We start from the raw sequence: 18998 nt of genomic DNA, 5'->3' as shown, positions 1-18998 counted from the left end.
CGTGAACGAAATGATTGAACTGGTACCCATGTCGTTCGTGAATGAGTTGAATGTGCTGATACATCTCGTTCGTGAATGAAATGACTGAACTGGCACATGTCGTTCGTGCACGAGTTGAATGATACATCTCGTTCGTGAATGAAATGACTGAACTGATGCACACATGTCGTTCGTGAACGAAATGAATGAGAGTAAACCGGGTTAGTCTGCCATTTAGCATGTCAATCTCGCAAAAATGCAAAGCGCAGTTATAGTTACTGTACTGTGCACATACGCTTGTTTTGATATTTAGCAATTCCACGTTTAATCCCCGATTTATGAATGTGAATATATAATATATAAACTGTCGGATCAAACAATTAAAATGCTAATAAGGCAAGAAAACCTTGTGCTTTGTTCATCTGAACAACTTAATTAGACTTTATATATTGAATGCGATTATACACACATTAATAAAGCCAGATCAGTTTTTGTAACAAGTGAATACGTTCGTTGATTTAAGACATAACACAATACACTCTACTTTGCCACCTGCTGGCTTATTTTGTGTAATACGAAGAAATGGTCACTGAACGAATCAGTGAACGATTCTGAACGAATCATTTTGGTGAACGAACTGAAAATGAACGAATCTCTAGAAAGAATCATAATTTCCACCACTACTGTTGTTCTTTCCCCCAGTATTCTAAGAAGCCCCGCCTCCTGCATTAATAAGCGGCAGATGGTACATTGTTGACGTTGTGTGATTGGACGACAGCTACGAGCGATTCTCGTACAAGCCAATCATATTGGATAAGGCGGGATTTGCAACTAAGCCCCGCCCACTGTTTATAGTTACAAATCAAGTCGCAATTGTATGACCCGTGAGTTGTTTGTGCACTCAAAATGAGAAAAATGTTCAACCAACAAGCAGACTTGTGGTTAACACTTCTCAGATTGATTTCCTGATGATAGTTATCATCAGAAAATCCATCAAAAATGTGACAGTATACACACACAAGAGGAAATTTATAATTTTCAAATAGTATATAGCCTACATATAAGTGTAGACCAAAACAACATTTGCTTATATTTGTACTTTACATTTAAAAAGAATTTGTAATGAAAATGTAAAAGTTATCTGATGTTGTAACTGACTTTAGAAAATAAACCTACAATGAGAAATAATCACCATAGTGTTCCTATGTTTTTGATTTATTGATTTTATAGAATTACAAATACATCCAGATGGGTAGACTACTTTAGGATAATAATATATAATAATAAATAATAATAATAATAATAATAATAATAATAATAATAATAATAATACAAACTCAAAGGTTATAAACAAAGTTTAAAAACATTCAAATTTACAGCGTTCTTATTCTTCATATATATATATATATATATATATATATATATATATATATATATATGTTTATCATGTTTATCATGGCCACATGGCGAATGAACTCATCTGTGTTTTACTAACAAAATAACTTTAGTAGTGCACCGAGAAATTGTTAAATTTGATTCGATAATCTAACTAGGTTACTTTGATAAGACATGAGAAGTGTTAATGCAGTTCTAGGTTCAATCCCAAAATTGTAATCTTGGCGATCATTAACTCGGCCTTCAGAGACTGGCAGTGGAATAAATAATTTCACTCACCAAAGGTGAGTTACAGGGCGTTGTTATATTAACCCTTTTGGGTTATTCTCGTCAAACCGGATATGCAGTCACAGAATACTGTTCCACAATATCGTATATTATTGTCCAGGTACCAAAAGAAATGTATAAAAGTCCGCATTTTTAAATACGCAAACTATTGTTGTCTTTTGGACCCCTATGATTTTACGCGTATTTTTCTTCCAGTGGCCGCCGAGCTCACCTGAGTCTCGAGTTTCGGGTGACGTTCATTCCTTCCTCACTACAAAAGGATACGGAGGGCACACCTACCTGACAAAATACAGCCGCTGTGTCCACACTTATTCGGATTTCTTTACCTTTTTTTTTTTGAGGAACTTAAAGTTAGATGTTTTTAAAGCTCATATGTTTTGAAAGATTTTGAGTAAATATGTCGCAGGATAAAGTCTTCTTTACCCTCCTCTTGTTCACAGGTGGGGCGTTTATGCTAATGCTATGCGTTCACTTCTTTGTCAGTTATTGTATGTGTATAGAAAAGTGTCAATAGATGATCAGATTTTATTTTATTACAGCGCTGGAATTCAATGAGGCCACATTAACCTATCAGTTGATATAGGTTTTGTCTATTTTTTTTTTTAATTGACTGGCCAGGTCTATTAAATCATTAATACATTTTGTATTTACATCTACTGTAGCAGTACTTCTGTATAGATAACAACCATAACCCTCAGAGAGTCGTGTATGTAAATATATATTTTCCCTAGAGAGCCTTTTTAATTAATCAAAAGTGTATAAAAATACAGTTCAAATGAATATATAAATATGTTCCTTCCAAAATGATGATACTTTTCAGATTTGAGCAGCTTTTGTTTATAATTTGAACTCTTATTCAGTTAAAAATATTAATCAAGATATTATGCTTTGATTCTAGTCTGTTAGAGCAAATAAATACAGACTCTCTCCTGACTTTGACAGCTAGTATGTTGATTTAAACCGCTATTATAATGACTTTTTAGTGATTGGTTTTTGTGTTTTTTAAAGGAAGTTTTCAAGGGAACCCGCTTGCTTCCTGAGCTTTCAAAACACTTCTAAGCCCAACTGAAAGCTCAATAGAAGTTAGTTTATTATTTGAATAGACTAAATATAAATTTGACATCTTCACAGGCACAATCAATTTTCATGTGGTTCACCTGGTTTATTATAATCTGTTCCATTGTGTATAAGAATATTCTTAACAGAAAGTCTTAAGAGCCTTTTAATGTCATTTGACATGGTTTGAGTCTTTGTTATATATGAAAGGACTTTTTGTCCAGTCTGGATGTTATTCGATCTCCACTGTATTCTTAATTCCTGTCTAGGTTCATGGAAATGTCGTAAATCTCCCTGTGTTTCATTTATTTGTATATGCTGTTATGTTCAAATGTGTTTCCTCTCCTACAGGCTGCACCACAGCAGTCAACGTGGTCTGCCCTTACCCACGTTACGTGGTCATATTATTCCAGCCGGTCACACTCCGCTGTGATTTCTCTACCACGAGTCAAAGCCAACCAGTGATCAGCTGGAAATATAAGTCCCACTGCAGAGACCCGATACAAGCTGCATTAAACCCCGGTAGTGTTGACAATGCCATCGCTCAGTCCGACCCAAACTACGACCCCAGCAGAGAGTGTTCAGACAGTACCAGGACCGTTCACATAGTAGCTTCAAAACAAATGGAGGTCACACTTGGGAGCGCGTACCAGGGCCGTCAGATCAGCATCACAAATAGTAAGTTGACTTTAGATTGTGAAAGTATTTTGTGTCCGTTTTTTTTTTTATTATTATTTAATGTACATTATTAATTTATTACATTTTAATTTAATTTCTTTATTTTATATATTATTATAATTTTTAATGTTATTATTTATAAAACTGTATTTATATATTAGTTGTTTTTTTTATCTTCATTACCACCACACCTGTGTAAATGTGCCTGGTTTAGCCTGGCTAAATTCTATTTGCCATGAAACTTGCAAAGATTGCAAATATGTACATTGTATTTTATTTATTTTGTAAATTTATAGATGCAGACCTTAACATTGCTCAGACTGCGTGGGGTGACAGTGGAGTGTACGTCTGTAGTGTTGTTTCATCCCAGGACCTTTCAGGGAATGGCGAGTGTTATACAGAACTCATTGTGCTTGGTAGGTGTTTACCTTCTCACTAGGGATGCATCAATCTGGTACTCAGTATCGGTATCTGCTCCGATACTCGCATTTTCAGCTGGATCAGGTAATCAGTCTGATTAGACCGATCCGAAACTGATATTGTGCGTATACTATTCTGTGTAATTTTTGAGCCCCACAAAAGGAACAAAAACATGATAAAGCACCTAAATGCTAATCTTTCCATTGATGTATGGTTTGCTATGAAAGGACAATATTTGGACTAGATATAACTATTTTAAAATCTGGAATCTGAGGGTGCAAAAAAAATCAAAATATTGAGAAAATCACATTTAAAGTTGTCTAAATGAAGTTCTTAGCAATGCATATTAATTATCAAAAATGAAGTTTCAATATATTTACATTTGGTAATGTACTAATTATCTTCAGGGACATTGATATTTTCTTAATATCCTAATGATATTTGGCATGAAAAAAAAATCTATAATTTTGACCCATTCTATGTATTTTTGGCTATTGCTACAAATATACCCCAGCGACTTAAGACTGGTTTTGTGGTCCAGGGTCACACATATTTTTTCATTTGTTATTTTTCATTAAAATGAAGTTGTCTATATGTAGTATGTTGTGTTTAACACACAAAAGAGTGACGATCAGGTCAACACACAGAAGTATAGAAATTCTACACTGATTTAAAAAAAAAACAAAAAAACAACTGTGACTGTGTTGGTATCGGATTGAATCGTTATCGGCAGATACTCAGAATTTTCCGGATCAGATCGATTCTGAAAAAAATGGTATCCTTGCATCCCTACTTTCCACAGACAAACTCACACTGACAGACACCAAATATTTCAATGTGTGGTTTCATCACACACACAAGCACTTGGTCACTAATTCAGATTTTGTAGTATCTGATGGATTTTAGCGTATGTGAGGAATTAGGGCTGTGTTTAATTGGAAATTGTTGATGATTTAAAAAAAGTTGTTTGTTTTTTTTATTGTTTGTGATGTTTTGTATTATTTAATTATAATATATTATATATTTTTTTTATTCTACCTGGAAAATCAACTGTTTGCTTGTGAAGGATTCAAGTCCATTTCTGTCTTGTCATAGAAAGCAATAATATATTGATTAATGCTAATATTAATAATATAGTAGCAGTAAAAGTAGTAAAATAATGTTAACTTAAAGACCAGTTTTTTCTCTCTTTTTGGGCTGATACTGTATGGCCTTTTTCAGTAATTATGGCTTTGTTTTTTTTTCACAGAGAGAAAGTCAAATACTACAGACCTGCTGCCTGGCATCAATTTACTGGTCATGGAAGGTAGAATAAGTGCTTCTCTCTAGAGGTCTGGTTAAGTTTTTAACAAAGTCTCTTATGCTCATCAAGGCTGCATTTATTTGATAAAAAAAAAAACAGTAATAATAAAATAAAATTTTAATTTCTTAAAAAAAAAAAAATTACTGGCCACAAACTTTTTAACTGTGGTGTATATTGTTAGAAAAGATTTTTATTTTATTTAAAATAAAATAAAAATCTAACAATATACACCACAGTTAAAAATAATTAATAAATAATTAATAAATAAATGCTCTTCTTTTGTTTTTTTTTCATCAAACATTCCTGAAAGAAAGTATCACATGTTCCAAAAAAATATGAAGCAGCCCAACAGTTTCCAGCACTGATAATAAATCAGGATATTAGAATGATTTCTGAAGATCATGAGATACTGAAGACTGGAATAATGATGCTGAAAATTCAGCTTTGCATCACAGGAATGAATTCGATTTTAATGTATACTAAAATTGAAAAACGCTATATTACATCATGATAATATTTCACAATATAAATTTTTTTTCTGTATTTTTGATCAAATAAATGCAGCCTTAATAAGCATAAGAAACTATTTTAAAACATTTAAATTCATTCTGATCCTAAACTTTTGCCTGGAAGTGTGTGTGTGTGTGTGTGTGTGTGTGTGTGTGAATATATATATATATTTTTTTTCATAAACAAGGTTTTAATGGGATGGAAGAACAGTATGTTCAAAATGTTGTGTAATTGTGTCCCTTAAAGAGATAGTTCACAAAATAATGAAATTTACCCCATGATTTTAAGGTCTATTTGACTTTCTTCTTTAAGATAAATATAGTCAGAGTTATATTAAATAATGTCCAGGCTAATCCATGCTTTATAATGGGAGTGGATGGAAGCCCAAAATTTTAAATCCAAAAAATTGCACCCATCCATTATAAAAGAAGTCCACACAGCTGCAGGGGGTTAATAAAGGCCTTCTGAAGCAACGTGATGTGTTTGTGTAAGAAAAATATCCATATTTACAACTTTATATATAGCTTAATCTCTAGCTTCCGCTAAATGTTGTACATTCGTTCACGAGAGAGTGGTGTCCAGCGGATGACATAGGATGAGAAAACACGGTGACTAATGCAGAAATGACAAACATGGAAGTGCAGAGAAGAAAGCAAAACAAAACACCGGTCATGATTTAGTAGTACAAAACGAGGATTTGTAAGGAAAAATGTTAAGCCAAGAGGACACTTGTTTTCACCGGACCTTATGCTACGCCTACGTCCTACATTATCCACAGGACGCCACTCTCTCCTGAACGCATGTACAACTTTAGCGGAAGCTAACGATTACAGTTTCAAATTTCTATATTTTTCTTACACGTACACATCGCAGAGCCATGTGGACTTCTTTTATAATGGATGGCTGCCATTTTTTTTTACTTTTGAGCTATCATCCACTCCCATTATAAAACACTGATTAGCTTCCAGCAGCACTGAAAATGAGATTTTACAACATATTGAATGAAATGTACTTCTGTCACCTACAGCCTTGTTTTTATTTGTGTCAAATTAAGTATGTTGTGTACACCGAATGAGATCAGGTGCTAATTGTTAAGCATCTTATTTGAATGCTTGATTCCTATTGGCAGCATTCTGTGGTTAAATATCTTAGCATAATGCCTGAGACAACAGTTTCATGTCTAGTTTCATATCTCTATCATCACTCCACAACCTCCTACTTCTCACATAATAAACCAATTTCTGCTCAAAACAATATTAAAGATCCATTTATTTATTTATTTTGCACGCAGTCGTTAAAAAGAAGGGCAATTTGCAGTTAGCCAACTGACTATTTATTATTGCATACTTGGCTAGATTTGCATAATCCTATAATTTGGTTGAGATTTTTATGGATATTCTAACTGAACAAATTGGAGAAGTATTGGATTTTATTTTAATGGTTTGCTTCCTCCATCAAGATTGTGGAATAGATTCTAAGATCTGCGTTTGCACATGATTCATGCTGTGTCTGTGTATGTAGGATGTTGTTGTGGTGCATGCTGGAATCGAGCCCTGGCAGAGTGTTGTGAGGCAAAACCTGTTCGGCTGGTTTTTCTTTATGTGTGTCATATACTTTTTTTTTTCCTTTTTCTTTTTTTAATTTTTGATTGCAGAACTGACAGACATGTGCACACATTTAGATGAATGCACACATCTCATGACATTTAACATCAGGGATGGGAGAAAAGTACTAAAATAAGCTATGAAACCGAAATAAAATCTCATGAAACAGAAATTAAGCCAGTATTGCATTTACACTTTTTTATTTTTAGTATTTTCTGTTTAATGCCTTCATTTCTTGTTTAGTATCTGATGCAAGAGATTTGACTCTTTCCTCCAAATGTTTATTTATTTTTTCCTCTTCTCGTTCTCTAGACTGGTTGTTAGTGGTATTGGTGGTCCTGGGATTCCTCCTGTTGTTGCTCCTGATTGGTATCTGCTGGTGTCAGTGTTGCCCTCACACCTGCTGCTGTTATGTTAGCTGCCCCTGCTGCTCGGAGCGCTGCTGCTGTCCCCGCGCATGTGAGTCCACACCACTTTCACTTCCACTTCCCCTTTAGCCAGAAATGCCCTGTTTAGGAAGATCAAACTAAATGAAACGGCAATAAAAATAGGGGTGCACGATATATATTGGCTGATGATTAATGCGCATCAGTGTTATTTTCATGTTATTTATATTCTATTTTATTCTTTATTTTTCAGTTTAAATTTTAGTTAAATATTTAGTAATTTTGCTATTTTCTTCTGTCATTTTTATTAGTTTTTTTTTACTATTATGATTATTTTAAGGTTTATTTTAGTTTTTGCTTTAGTTCAGTTTTAGTTTTTATTTCCAGTTTGTAGTAAACTTTCTCATTTTTGTTTAGTTTGTTTCTCATCTAATATTTATATTTTATTTTATTTCAGCTTTAACAAAACTTTTCAATAGTTTTTTTTTTATAGTTAACGATAACTCTGAACGTGGTAAAATGTTTTCCAGAAAAGTTTAGCAAAATTCTTTTTTGTGTGAATTGTTTTTATTAGGGCTTTTAGTTGATTAACAATGTATAATCTACAGTAATTAATTACATGATAAAATGAATTAATAAAATGAATTGTAAAAAGAAATGCATGTATGAATATTTGCAAAGAAAAGCCTCCATATGTTAACATGAATTTAATTTGGCATTGTTGCTTTAAATTATTAATTGTGCTAAATTATCATGTTAAATTAACTTCTTCCCAGTGTATGAGGCTGGTAAAATGTCAAAGTCTGGCATCCCCAGTCAGTATGCACACACCGTCTATGCCCAAAGCATGCATGGCCAGCCAACTTATGGAGTTGGTGGAGCTGCGCCGGGCGTACCCATGCTCCCTATGCAGGTGGGTGTTGCTGGTCCTCCCTTCAATGGCTATGGCAAAGACTTTGACAGAGCCAACTCAGGTAGACTCATCCTCTATTTTCCTTAAAAAAAACTGCAGTTTGACAACACTCTTTACTTCAATAAGTGTAATTGTTTGATCATTTGTTTGTCCTGCTCCAATCTCAAACGCCACTCCTGCAACACCACAATGGTGCAGGAAGTAAGTGAGAGATCTTCACTACGTCACTATATCGATCCATCTATAACATTTTAAGTGACTTCATCCCTTTGAAGCCTTCTGATTCACAGCTAATGTTGGTGTTGTTTTTCAGACCGTAGTGGATACCATGTTCAGGCCGACCAAGATGGAAACCCAACTCAGGTGCTTTACTGTATGGAGCAAGATCTGGCCAACCTCGACCCCAGTCGCCCAGTGAACACTCCAGGCAGATACAGTCATCGTGAGTTCTGGAGATGGGCACTATCTTTTATTCCAAGGGTTATAACAAAGTGTTGGCTTGTGTAGAACATGTTCCTGGATCAAGATTCTTTACTATTTCCTGAACATTTAAATCAACATGTCCTTCCTGTGTGTTAAAGTCCACAGCCAATCTAAAGGAAACAAACTCTGTTTAAACTTTGTTTCCTGTAGATTATCTGTTTTTCCAAGGTTGGGGGATGATTTGTAGGTGTTCAGTATATTACAACCTTTTTAATCTTTTGGTATTATTCTGTTTTTCCCATCTATCCAGCAGTGGATGGTATGAGTAATGTGAGCTCTCGGCACATCCGACGGGATGAGCCCAGACGGGGACCTGACTATCGAGGACATGAATACGCCACGGAAAATTTGGACGATAACAGCCACAATTACGGAGACAGAGATGACTATGCGCCAGCATGCCGAGATCGCAGAAGTGGGTAAGTGACTGAATCGTTTCGAAATCATGCTAAATGAATGCATTAACTTGACAGTCCTTCTTGATCCATGACTTTTCTCTGTCCAGATCGGATGAGGAGTGGAGCAGCAGTGGACGAGGATACGACCGTGTCTTTGATGATCATCGGCGCCGTGATTACTCTCATGATGCTCGTCCTCAGCGTAGAGACTCATCCCATGGGGCCGGTTTTCAGGGCCGGCGTAGCCATAATCGTGATGACCTGATGGATCTGGAGCATGATCGTGGTCGTGGAGGCCGGGATGCATACGATGGCAGTCTTCTGAGGGAAGCCATGGAAAAAAAGAAGCTGGGCGAGCAGCAGAGAGGCCGCAGCCGTGAGCGGCTTGATAGTGAGACCGACCGTTCTGACCGCTACAGCGGGCCACACGGTGGACCACCACCTCTGCCGCTCATCCCACCCTCCGGAGACCCTAATCGTCATGGAAACCATAGCAACTCCACACCTCCTCCCCCTCCCTACACTGAGGACAGTGACAGTTTGCCATCGTCCAAGAAGAGCAAATTAAAAAAGGTAAGAGCCAGATTCAAAAGAGCCTATTAAAACATATGTATTGTTTATTTCATTATTATACTTTAGGTTGTTGTTGTTTTGACAATGAATTTCCAAACTGAAAACGCCTTTTGAAGATCCAGCTAAAACCGGGTGGCTTTGCTGGTGTTGTTAATGTTTACTAATACTAAACCTATTAAAAATAGTTTTTGTTTATGAAAATTATAAATAAATGCTAATTCAAAATGTTAATAAATATTATAATAGTATATAAATAATACTTAACTGGTTTATTAGTACCTGGCTGAGTTTAACTTTTATTTAAATTCATATTAAACTATAGCTCAGTTGATCATTGTTGTGCGATAATCATGTTATGTAATGTGTTTCAGAATAGTACAGAATGTGAAGTATTCTATATGTAAACAATATGCAAGCAAATAACATATTGTGTATATATAAGTAAATGCGAGTAAGAATGATGCAGAATAGCAAAATATTCAAAAAGCAGGGTGAAGCAGTGATACTAGAAAGAAATAAGTATGCAGAATGACAAGAGGGTTATTCACAGCTGAATGGCAAGAACCTGAATGTTTAGTTAGCTAGTTATGTGCCTAGGTTCAGAGTTAAGCAAGACCGGAGTCAAAGGCACTGCCGAAAAAAAAAAAAAAAAAAAAAACTGGGACATGCTGTCATGATTAAAACAAGCTTCCTTCTTTAGGTGAAACATTCAAAAGATTTATGAAAATATAAATTTTCTGGTCACTGCACTTCCATTGCAAATTCTTTGTCAGTGTTAAGTTAAGCTGAGCAGATAATGATACAGTGCTTTAATGTTCCGTCATTTTATATATTTATACTAATACAAAGTTCTGCTGTGTTTTCTTTGTCCAGAATGGAGCTGTGAGCAGGGAGAGTATGGTGGTGTGACGCTCCGGTGGAAATGACGTGTGTGTGTGTAAGTGTGTGTGTTTCCTCTGCCATTTCATACCACTTACATGTGTGTATTTGTTTGGCTTGAATGCTGAGAGGATTTTTGGTCCATATTTAGATGTCTTGAATTTTTATGGGATATTTGAATGTAAAAATGGCTAATTTATTAATATGTAATGGCAACTGATGTATTTATGGTTTTAATAGTTTGGTTCCTCCCATTAATTGTTTTCTTCTTTGTTTCACTATAATCTCACATTTCATACAGTGGTTCATAATTTTTCTATTTTTGTACAGTCATGTAATGTAAATTTTCAATAAAACGTTTCTATTGTATTTAGGTTTGTTGTCTTGTTAGGGATCAAAGTGACATACTTTAACATTGTTTGGTGTTTCTGGATTGTGACCACTAGATGGCAATTTACTATCCATGTACAATAATGTCAGGAAATGCCATACTGATTCCATATGCACATGAAAGCATTTTTTTTATTTATTCATTATCACTGAGCCAAGGTATTTATTTCTATGTTTACAATATGAATATGCATTCAAATGTAACTTGTTCTTAAGTTAAAGTTCTTGTTTTTAGCTGCCAGTTTAGATGTCATTTGTGCTGTACATTGCTTTCTCTACAGACTAGAAGCCTAATTAGTTTTTTACACATTTTAACACACGTATATAAAAGAGTGCTTTCTTTTAGGTGTTAGCACATCTAGTCTGTTATCTTGGTGCTGCCTGGTGGGTTTAACATAAAAAAAGCATCTTTTCTAACCCAGATGGAGAAGGACCAACAACTGCCTCGGTCTCAGAGTGAAACGTACTTTCTGAAATCCAACGTTGGTGGCCTGCCAAGATCACAGCAGAGAGGTAGCCATCGAAGCTTTCATCCATCTGGTGTCTTAAAGCAGCCATTCCTTCAGATAGACAGCCAGTTAGGTGAGAGCTACTTAAGAAACAGCATCAGCTAAAGGGCAGCTGACCCCCACGGTTCAGACAGCTGTTTAAAAGCAGATCTGTTTGTACTTACGTGGTCTTGTTAAAGCATCCGAGTAATTAACATTTGTTAATTGTTTAATAGTTTTCTCTAACAATTACATTGCATGGTTGAGTGTAACACCACATGAGAAGCATATTCAAACCAACATGGGCTTGAGGTATGTGAATAATTTTGCAAAACAGGGCAGAATAAATCATAAAATGATCATTTTCCAGTTTCTCTTTGAAATACAGTAACATTTGTAGTGATTCAGTTTGCTGCAGTGGTGTTTTTCTGTTTGTTAAATCGAGTCATTACTAATCAGGGTGCTAATGTGAAACAACAATAACAATCATGTGTCAGCGGCACATGGCACCAGATAGAGAGAGGGGTGGCAGAGAGAAAGACAGAGAGAGAGAGAGAGAGAGAGAGAGAGGCAGGCTGGGAGGGTTTGAGATTCAATAGGAAAAGAAACTGGCATTGCTCTTGAGTTATCTGCATTCTGTCTGCTTGTTTACACACAAGAACATCTGATAAGGTAAGTCTGATATTTTTAAGCCAGCATCCATAAATGACATGACAAGCACATATATGTGAGGTCAAGAAATGTTAGAATTATTTGGCATTATTTGGCATGTTGTGATTTATAGTGAGAATTACATTACATTACTTTTTTTTTTTTTTTTTTTTTTTTTTTTACTATCATTTTATTTTTGACATATTTTACGGCTTTATTTAATATTTAACATTTTATGTTATTTAACAATATTTTATTATCAGATATTAGAACAACTATTTTAATATCTTTTATTTATTGTATTTACATATTGGAAGGCTGTGTGCAACTACTTTATAGACAGAAGTGCTAAACACCTATTATTTATGACTTTGTTATTGTTAAACTTTACTAAATCAGCCTTTTTCCCCAAACACAAGAGCTGCTCAGTTGTTTGCATTACAGTACTGAATATCAGAGAATGTGATGTAATGGCACTGTGGTTCAGAGAAAGAATGATGTTTATTCTCAAAATAATTATGTTTCCAAACCAGGGAAATGCATTGAGATCTAATGTTTTGGTCATACAAAATGTTTTAGTCAAGGCCTAAAAGGATTTAACCTCTTAAGTAGGATAATGTTTGCCTGTTTCTCTCTTGGCTACCTGCCAGTGAATCAAACCCTGCTCTGGATGAATGTCCAGTAGTTTTTGAGATGTGAAGTGTGTTGTCATCTGGCATTTGCACTTTTCCAAGTGCACAATATTAATTGTATGACGCATGACTCTCAGTGCCAGCTGCCTCATTCGCAATTCCTATTATTGTGTTTGTGGACTGTAGATCAGTTTAGTTGTTACAATTAATGAAGTAGTATTTCATGCTTTGTAAAAGTATTTGTGCATTCAACCCACACTTAATCATGTGCCAATGTCATTATAGTGGATTGTAGTAGATTTCAAACCAAATGGTGTTTCTTTTTTAAGAAAACAGCATAAAACACATTTAGCAAAACAATTATAAGTTTGTTAGGGTTTTAAAAGATCATTAAAAAAATCTAACTTTTTTTAAATTAAGTACTCTTTGTGGTACTTGTTCATGATTAATATGTTTCTTTACACCTGTGGTTACTCTGCTTATAGAATTTCTCAGAGCCATTGAAAATTGGACATTTTGGCTAAAAAAAATAAAAATTATTTGCAGATGCCATTTGGATTGATATTTATTATCTCATCCAATGACATCTTTAAGTGTCCAAAAACATTTTAAGGTCACTAGGCTTATCCTTAATGAGAATTGTAAAAAATATATGGAATAATGGTGTAAAATGCATCTTGTTTCTATTGATTTTAGGCCAGTCATGGTTGTTAGCACACTGTGTTCTTGTATAAAGTTTTACAAACTAGCTTTGAAGCAGTCAAGATTATTGTAATCTGGCAGTTGCTCAACTGAATATCTAGTCACTATTTCCTTTGATTTGAGTAAAAATATTCCATTGAAACAGGCATAGTTTATAGTAGAGTAATAAGTGTATCATTCGTTCTTTCGTTTTTCTAATTGAAACTTGACTTGTTTTTTTAAATCTGTTTCTAAAACCAAAATGAAAAAACAGATAACGCTTCATTTTCTGATTTCCTATTTTGTGCTTATATCAAAAATCTATAAAACGTTTCACTTTGGTGTTTTCTTCTGATGCCAGTCGGATGGGTCATCCTTGAATGATTTATTTCATTTTGAACGAATCTTTAATGTGACTCGGGAAGAACGAGTCGTCTTGGGGAGTGATTCGTCCAGTCGCGCATACGCAAAATTCTATAGGTTCTCCACTGGAATTAGTCTAGTTCACCTGTTTTAGTCAGTCTGAGCCGGAAAGAGAATTGATTAGTTCATCTCATGAGTCTTTCAGGTTCTCGAGTCATTCCTTAATCACGTGACAGACCCATAAGCGTAACCAATGCAGTCTGAGCCAGAAAGAGAATTGATTGTTCTTTCTTTATTATTTTATTAATGCCAAGATAGCAAAGATAAATGTGCAGAGAATGTCAATACCTCATACAAAGAAGTGGCATTACATGCAAAAAAACATTTACAACCAAAGGATTTTGATAAGTGAATTTACTGTGGTGAAATTTAGCAAGAAGTCAGAATAGGTTATTAATAAAATATTCATTAATTTTGTCTTTTTGAATATTAAAGAAGCCAAACAGTACATCCTTAAAAAGCAGAGAGAAACCCTGTAGCACACTGCGATGGATAATATTGGAGAATTCAATCCAAAATTGCTGTGTGAGGACAATCCCAAACGATATGTATATCAGTTTCATTAGTGTCACCACAAAAAGAAAGGCTTGTCTGATTTAAACCTTTTCAAAGACACTTTAGCTGGGTAAAATCTGTGTAACAATTTGAATGAGATGTCTCTAACCTTGTTAGTTATTATATATTCACATTTTTCCAATCAATATGATCAACCACATTCCTCCAATAAGACACCATATATAGTGTTGTTACAAGCTCCTTTTGAAGGATGTGACAAAAAGCAGTTTTCCTCCTGGGATTTCATATGGGTCTAAAGATTAAGTGCTGGATGATCTAATGAGACCCTTAAAAGCATAAACAGCTCCTTTAGGAATAGCTTCCATGACAACGGAGAATTCTTTGGGAGTTACTGGAAAATTACATTCACATAAGGTTTCTTTGTGATTTAAAATAAGACCTTCCGAGTTAACTGGGAAACCAAAAAAAAAATAAAATAATAATAATTCTCAAATCAGTTATTAAAGAACAAAGCGTTTACATAGAAAACCAAAATAACAGTAGTGAAGCAGAAAGGAAACTTTTATATGAATCTAAAATGCATTATATATGTATGTGTGAGTTTACAGATCTTAAACCCACATGAGTCAGGCTTTTCACCATTACTGCTGCATCTATGATCACACTGCTCCAGTCACACACACACACACACACACACTGACCCACAGTAGGCCTCTGGTTCGAGCCATGAGGTCAGCGTGCCTGGAGGCCTGAGCTCTTGCCCTGCTGTAGATATGGGGTGAGGGCACTTAGTGCTGGGAAGGAAAAAAAAGGATCCATTGTCCTCCTATAGTCTTTGGGGAGACAGACAATATAGATGGCTATGACACTATAGAATGGCCCCATTAATAATATTAAATATATATTAGCTTTGCTTGACATTAACATATATATATTTCTTTAATGAAATTTGTAGGCAATTAGCAGACCCCCTTTTGAAGACCAATTTCCTGGCTTAAGAATGTTGCTTGCTTAAATTTATTTTGTAGTAACGTCATTGTGCGTTGTGTTTATATCAGCCCCAAAATGAAAATTCTGTCATCATTTATTCAGTCATGTCATTCCAAACTTGTATGACTTTTGATATGACTTTATAAATATGTTAATGTTGGTAACCAAAAAGTGTTGGGTCCCATTGACTTCAACAGTATTTTTTGTCCCAACTGTTCAGATACCGACATGCTTCAAAATATCTTTTTGTGTACCACAGAAAAAAAGAGATGTATACAGATTTGAAACATCATGAGGATGAGTAAATTATGCCAGAGTGTTTATTTTTGGGTGAGCTCTTCCTTTAATCTCAAGTATTTTTACAATCACATCCTCGTGTATGTTTGACATATTAATTATGACTGTAACGCTCACAAGAGAAAGGCAGTGAAATGGAAGGTGTGAATGGGTGATTGTGATTTTTAAGACAATTAGCTGTGCGCATCAACTTCCCTGTGTTGTGCGGTGTCAGGCTCCAGCCTGGCCGTTCTGTTCTCTCCCCGGGACGGCCTAAACAATAGCCACTATGCACAGAAGCACAAGGGGCAGGAGTGTCTGTGTGTGTGTGGTGTTTGTTGAAGCTCTGGAGCATTTAAGTCTATACTGATTGACTTATTTCTCTGGTGCAGAGTGTTGTAACTGGAATAACTGGAACAGGGTGTTTTCATCAAGACGGCTGGACACAGTGCTGTTTAATGGCAACTCAACATGCTTAAACATATTTTAGTTCATGATTAGAAGCACCTCAGTTGAGTTTCTGTCATGTTAGATTTTACTTCAGTCCCTTTTGGTGATGATATTTTTGGTGATGTACTCTGGTTAGTTCTGTGGCCACACATTCCTAAAAAACCAAAGTGCCTGTTAGAATCAAAAACATAATAATCTTAAGAAATACCATCTATGCACTGGTGCTTTAAAGAACTTAGATATGGTGCTATGTTGATTAGAAGAACTTAAATGTCCAAGGAACTATCTTTAAATGTTCTACAGAGGTTCTCCAAAGGCCTCACTGCTTATCAAGAGCCATTTTTGCTTTAAAGGGTTACTTACTTTGGAGATGGGATGTTTTTGATTTTACATTTAAAAGTTATTTTAAAGGCTTTAAGGTACATAAGATGTATTAAATGTTCTTCAGATCAACATATTGATTTCTGTTTTCTAAAAAGACCTTTTCTTTTTCTTAGTGTGAAGAACGTTTGAACAATCTGAAGAACCTTTTTCCACTATAAAGAACCTTATGTGCTATGGAAATGTTTCATGGATGTTAAAGGTTCTTTATTTTTATAGTTCTTTGATTAACAGAGACTTTCCATCACAGGAACACTCTCCAAGCAGCTCTCTAATGTAAATGCTTGCATTCCTCTCATAATATCCAGTGTAAATGATGCATTGTGTGTGGGGGCATCTTCATTCTCGGTTGCATTGACCTTGGCTGTGCTGCCACATCCATGTGCTTTCGGCCAGGAGGAACAGTGCACTGCATTGTGGGTTGAGCAGAGTGGGTGTCCGTTTATGAATGGCCTGAGTGGATGAAACAATGCTCCCTGCTCTGAGCCTTTGACATTTTCACATAGAATGGAGGAGTTGAAAGGATGAGAGAAACGAGCCCACCTCCTCTTCCTTCTCCCCCCGTCCAGCCTGCCCCGCCTGGAGCATGGTACAGAAGGTAGCAAGAGAGGCCTCCATCCCATCCGTATGTGTGCGTGTCATTGTGAGCGCCTGTCATGCCACGGTTTCTATCTGCTGATTAATTCTTGTTTTGAGCTGAGAAGCTCCGGAACCTTTTGACTGGTGAGTCTTATTGCATTTTAGATCATTTCAGGTGATTTTAATTCCTTTTTCTATTATTCTCAAGTATGGTTTTTAGGGGGGTATTTCAAATGTTTTGCTGCACAGAAGTTTATAAGAGTATATTGGATATATGACGAAACTAGAGATCATAGTATATCAACTAGTAAATCGAGGCTGATCATGGCTGTATGTGAATTTCATGCTGTTGTTGTCAGCAAATGAGTTGTATTCTTAATAACATAAAAAATTTGATGCAAAGACAGAGTTGTTCAGGTACAGAAGGAGAGGGAATAATAGTTCAGTTATGCATGCTTACATGTGTCATGCTGTGCCCGTGTCAACATTTTCCTGCCAAACACTCGATCATGTAGTAGGGCTTCATTACATCCCACTTTAGGTTAGCAGCAGAGTGGCGTGAAGTTGGATTTATTCCGAATTACTCATAAACATACTTTGCCATAGAACAACAGCTTTTGTTGTGAAGAATCTAAGGATCGTCAAATGCAAGCTGTGTGTGTGTTTTGCTTCAAGAGAGCAACCACACATTTGTGTTGTGTTTTACTTCCTTCATTTTTGATTCATTTATTCTTCCTTAATTTATAATTTTTTTATATATTATTTTTCCATTGGTGTGTAGTCTTATGATGTGTGGTTTCAAGAGATATTTGTCTTCACGAGCAAGAGATAAGAGAATATCTCCATTTCGAGATTTTTAACATCACTGGATGTTGGCGTGAAGCAGTGATTTTCCGTTGCTATTGTTATATCACTATAATAACACTTCCTGGATTTGTGCTGGTCAGACAAAAGACCCATGAAAATAATGGTTATGAAATAATGAGCATGTAAAGAAGTTCAAAATGCTCTCACAGCCATTGTCTGCAAAAAATAAAAATTATCAAAAATGATTAAAAAAATTAGGAGTAACTTCAGTGGATTAGCATGGATTTTCCCCAAAGAGTGTGGGACGGCCTAGCCTACTAAATTGGATCTGGGCCTCTGTCTTCACAGTCTGAAACATGGACAGGAAGCTGCTATGTAGTGAAGGTAGACCACTGAGACTGCCATCTGCCCCTATGCCTGTGGAATATTTATCTATAAGGCACAGTTGCTATGTTCATATATATCTATTAACATATCTAAGATTACATCCAATTGTATTAACTTTTATTATCCAGAAATGTTGACTTTTTTATTTTTATTTCATGTGATAAAAAAATTAAATGTTATTATTATTTTATTATTTATGTTATAGTAATAGATATGCAATAAAAAAATTAAATTAAATATATTAAATATATACAAATAAGCATATACAATATACCAATATACTTAAAATAATATATATATATATATATATATATATATATATATATATATATATATATATATATATATATATATATATATATATATATATATATGTGTGTCTATATATATACACACACACACAAATATATATACATCCACAAAACACATCCACATGTTTGAAGATAGCCATGTGTAAATATGTATAAAATGTTTTTGTTTAA

At 35.0% G+C, this 18998-nt stretch overlaps 1 protein-coding gene across 1 annotated transcript; it reads left to right on the top strand.

Moving 5' to 3' along the window:
• The first annotated feature begins 1890 nt into the window (after window positions 1–1890).
• Window positions 1891–10923, top strand: LOC113058933 (lipolysis-stimulated lipoprotein receptor-like). Its single transcript, XM_026227183.1, has 11 exons — window positions 1891–2102; window positions 3070–3396; window positions 3693–3812; window positions 5066–5122; window positions 7546–7692; window positions 8396–8593; window positions 8731–8733; window positions 8846–8974; window positions 9266–9434; window positions 9521–9986; window positions 10860–10923. Exons 1-11 carry the CDS (start codon window positions 2060–2062, stop codon window positions 10893–10895), a joined length of 1695 nt encoding a protein of 564 aa, XP_026082968.1. The 5' UTR covers window positions 1891–2059; the 3' UTR covers window positions 10896–10923.
• The last annotated feature ends 8075 nt before the right edge of the window (window positions 10924–18998 follow it).

The sequence above is a fragment of the Carassius auratus genome, chromosome 40 (genome assembly GCF_003368295.1).
Source record: "Carassius auratus strain Wakin chromosome 40, ASM336829v1, whole genome shotgun sequence".
Classification (NCBI taxonomy): Eukaryota; Metazoa; Chordata; class Actinopteri; order Cypriniformes; family Cyprinidae; genus Carassius; species Carassius auratus.
The sequence above is the reverse complement of the archived record's forward strand: the minus strand, read 5'-3'. Positions and strand labels throughout refer to the sequence as shown.

Bases quoted from the DNA above. Each gene is read 5' to 3' on its own strand.
- LOC113058933 (XM_026227183.1), top strand. From the start codon at position 2,060: ATGTCGCAGGATAAAGTCTTCTTTACCCTCCTCTTGTTCACAG. The intron at 5,123-7,545 runs GTAGAATAAGTG...CTCGTTCTCTAG, and splicing joins CAATTTACTGGTCATGGAAG to ACTGGTTGTTAGTGGTATTG. The intron at 7,693-8,395 runs GTGAGTCCACAC...ACTTCTTCCCAG, and splicing joins CTGCTGCTGTCCCCGCGCAT to TGTATGAGGCTGGTAAAATG.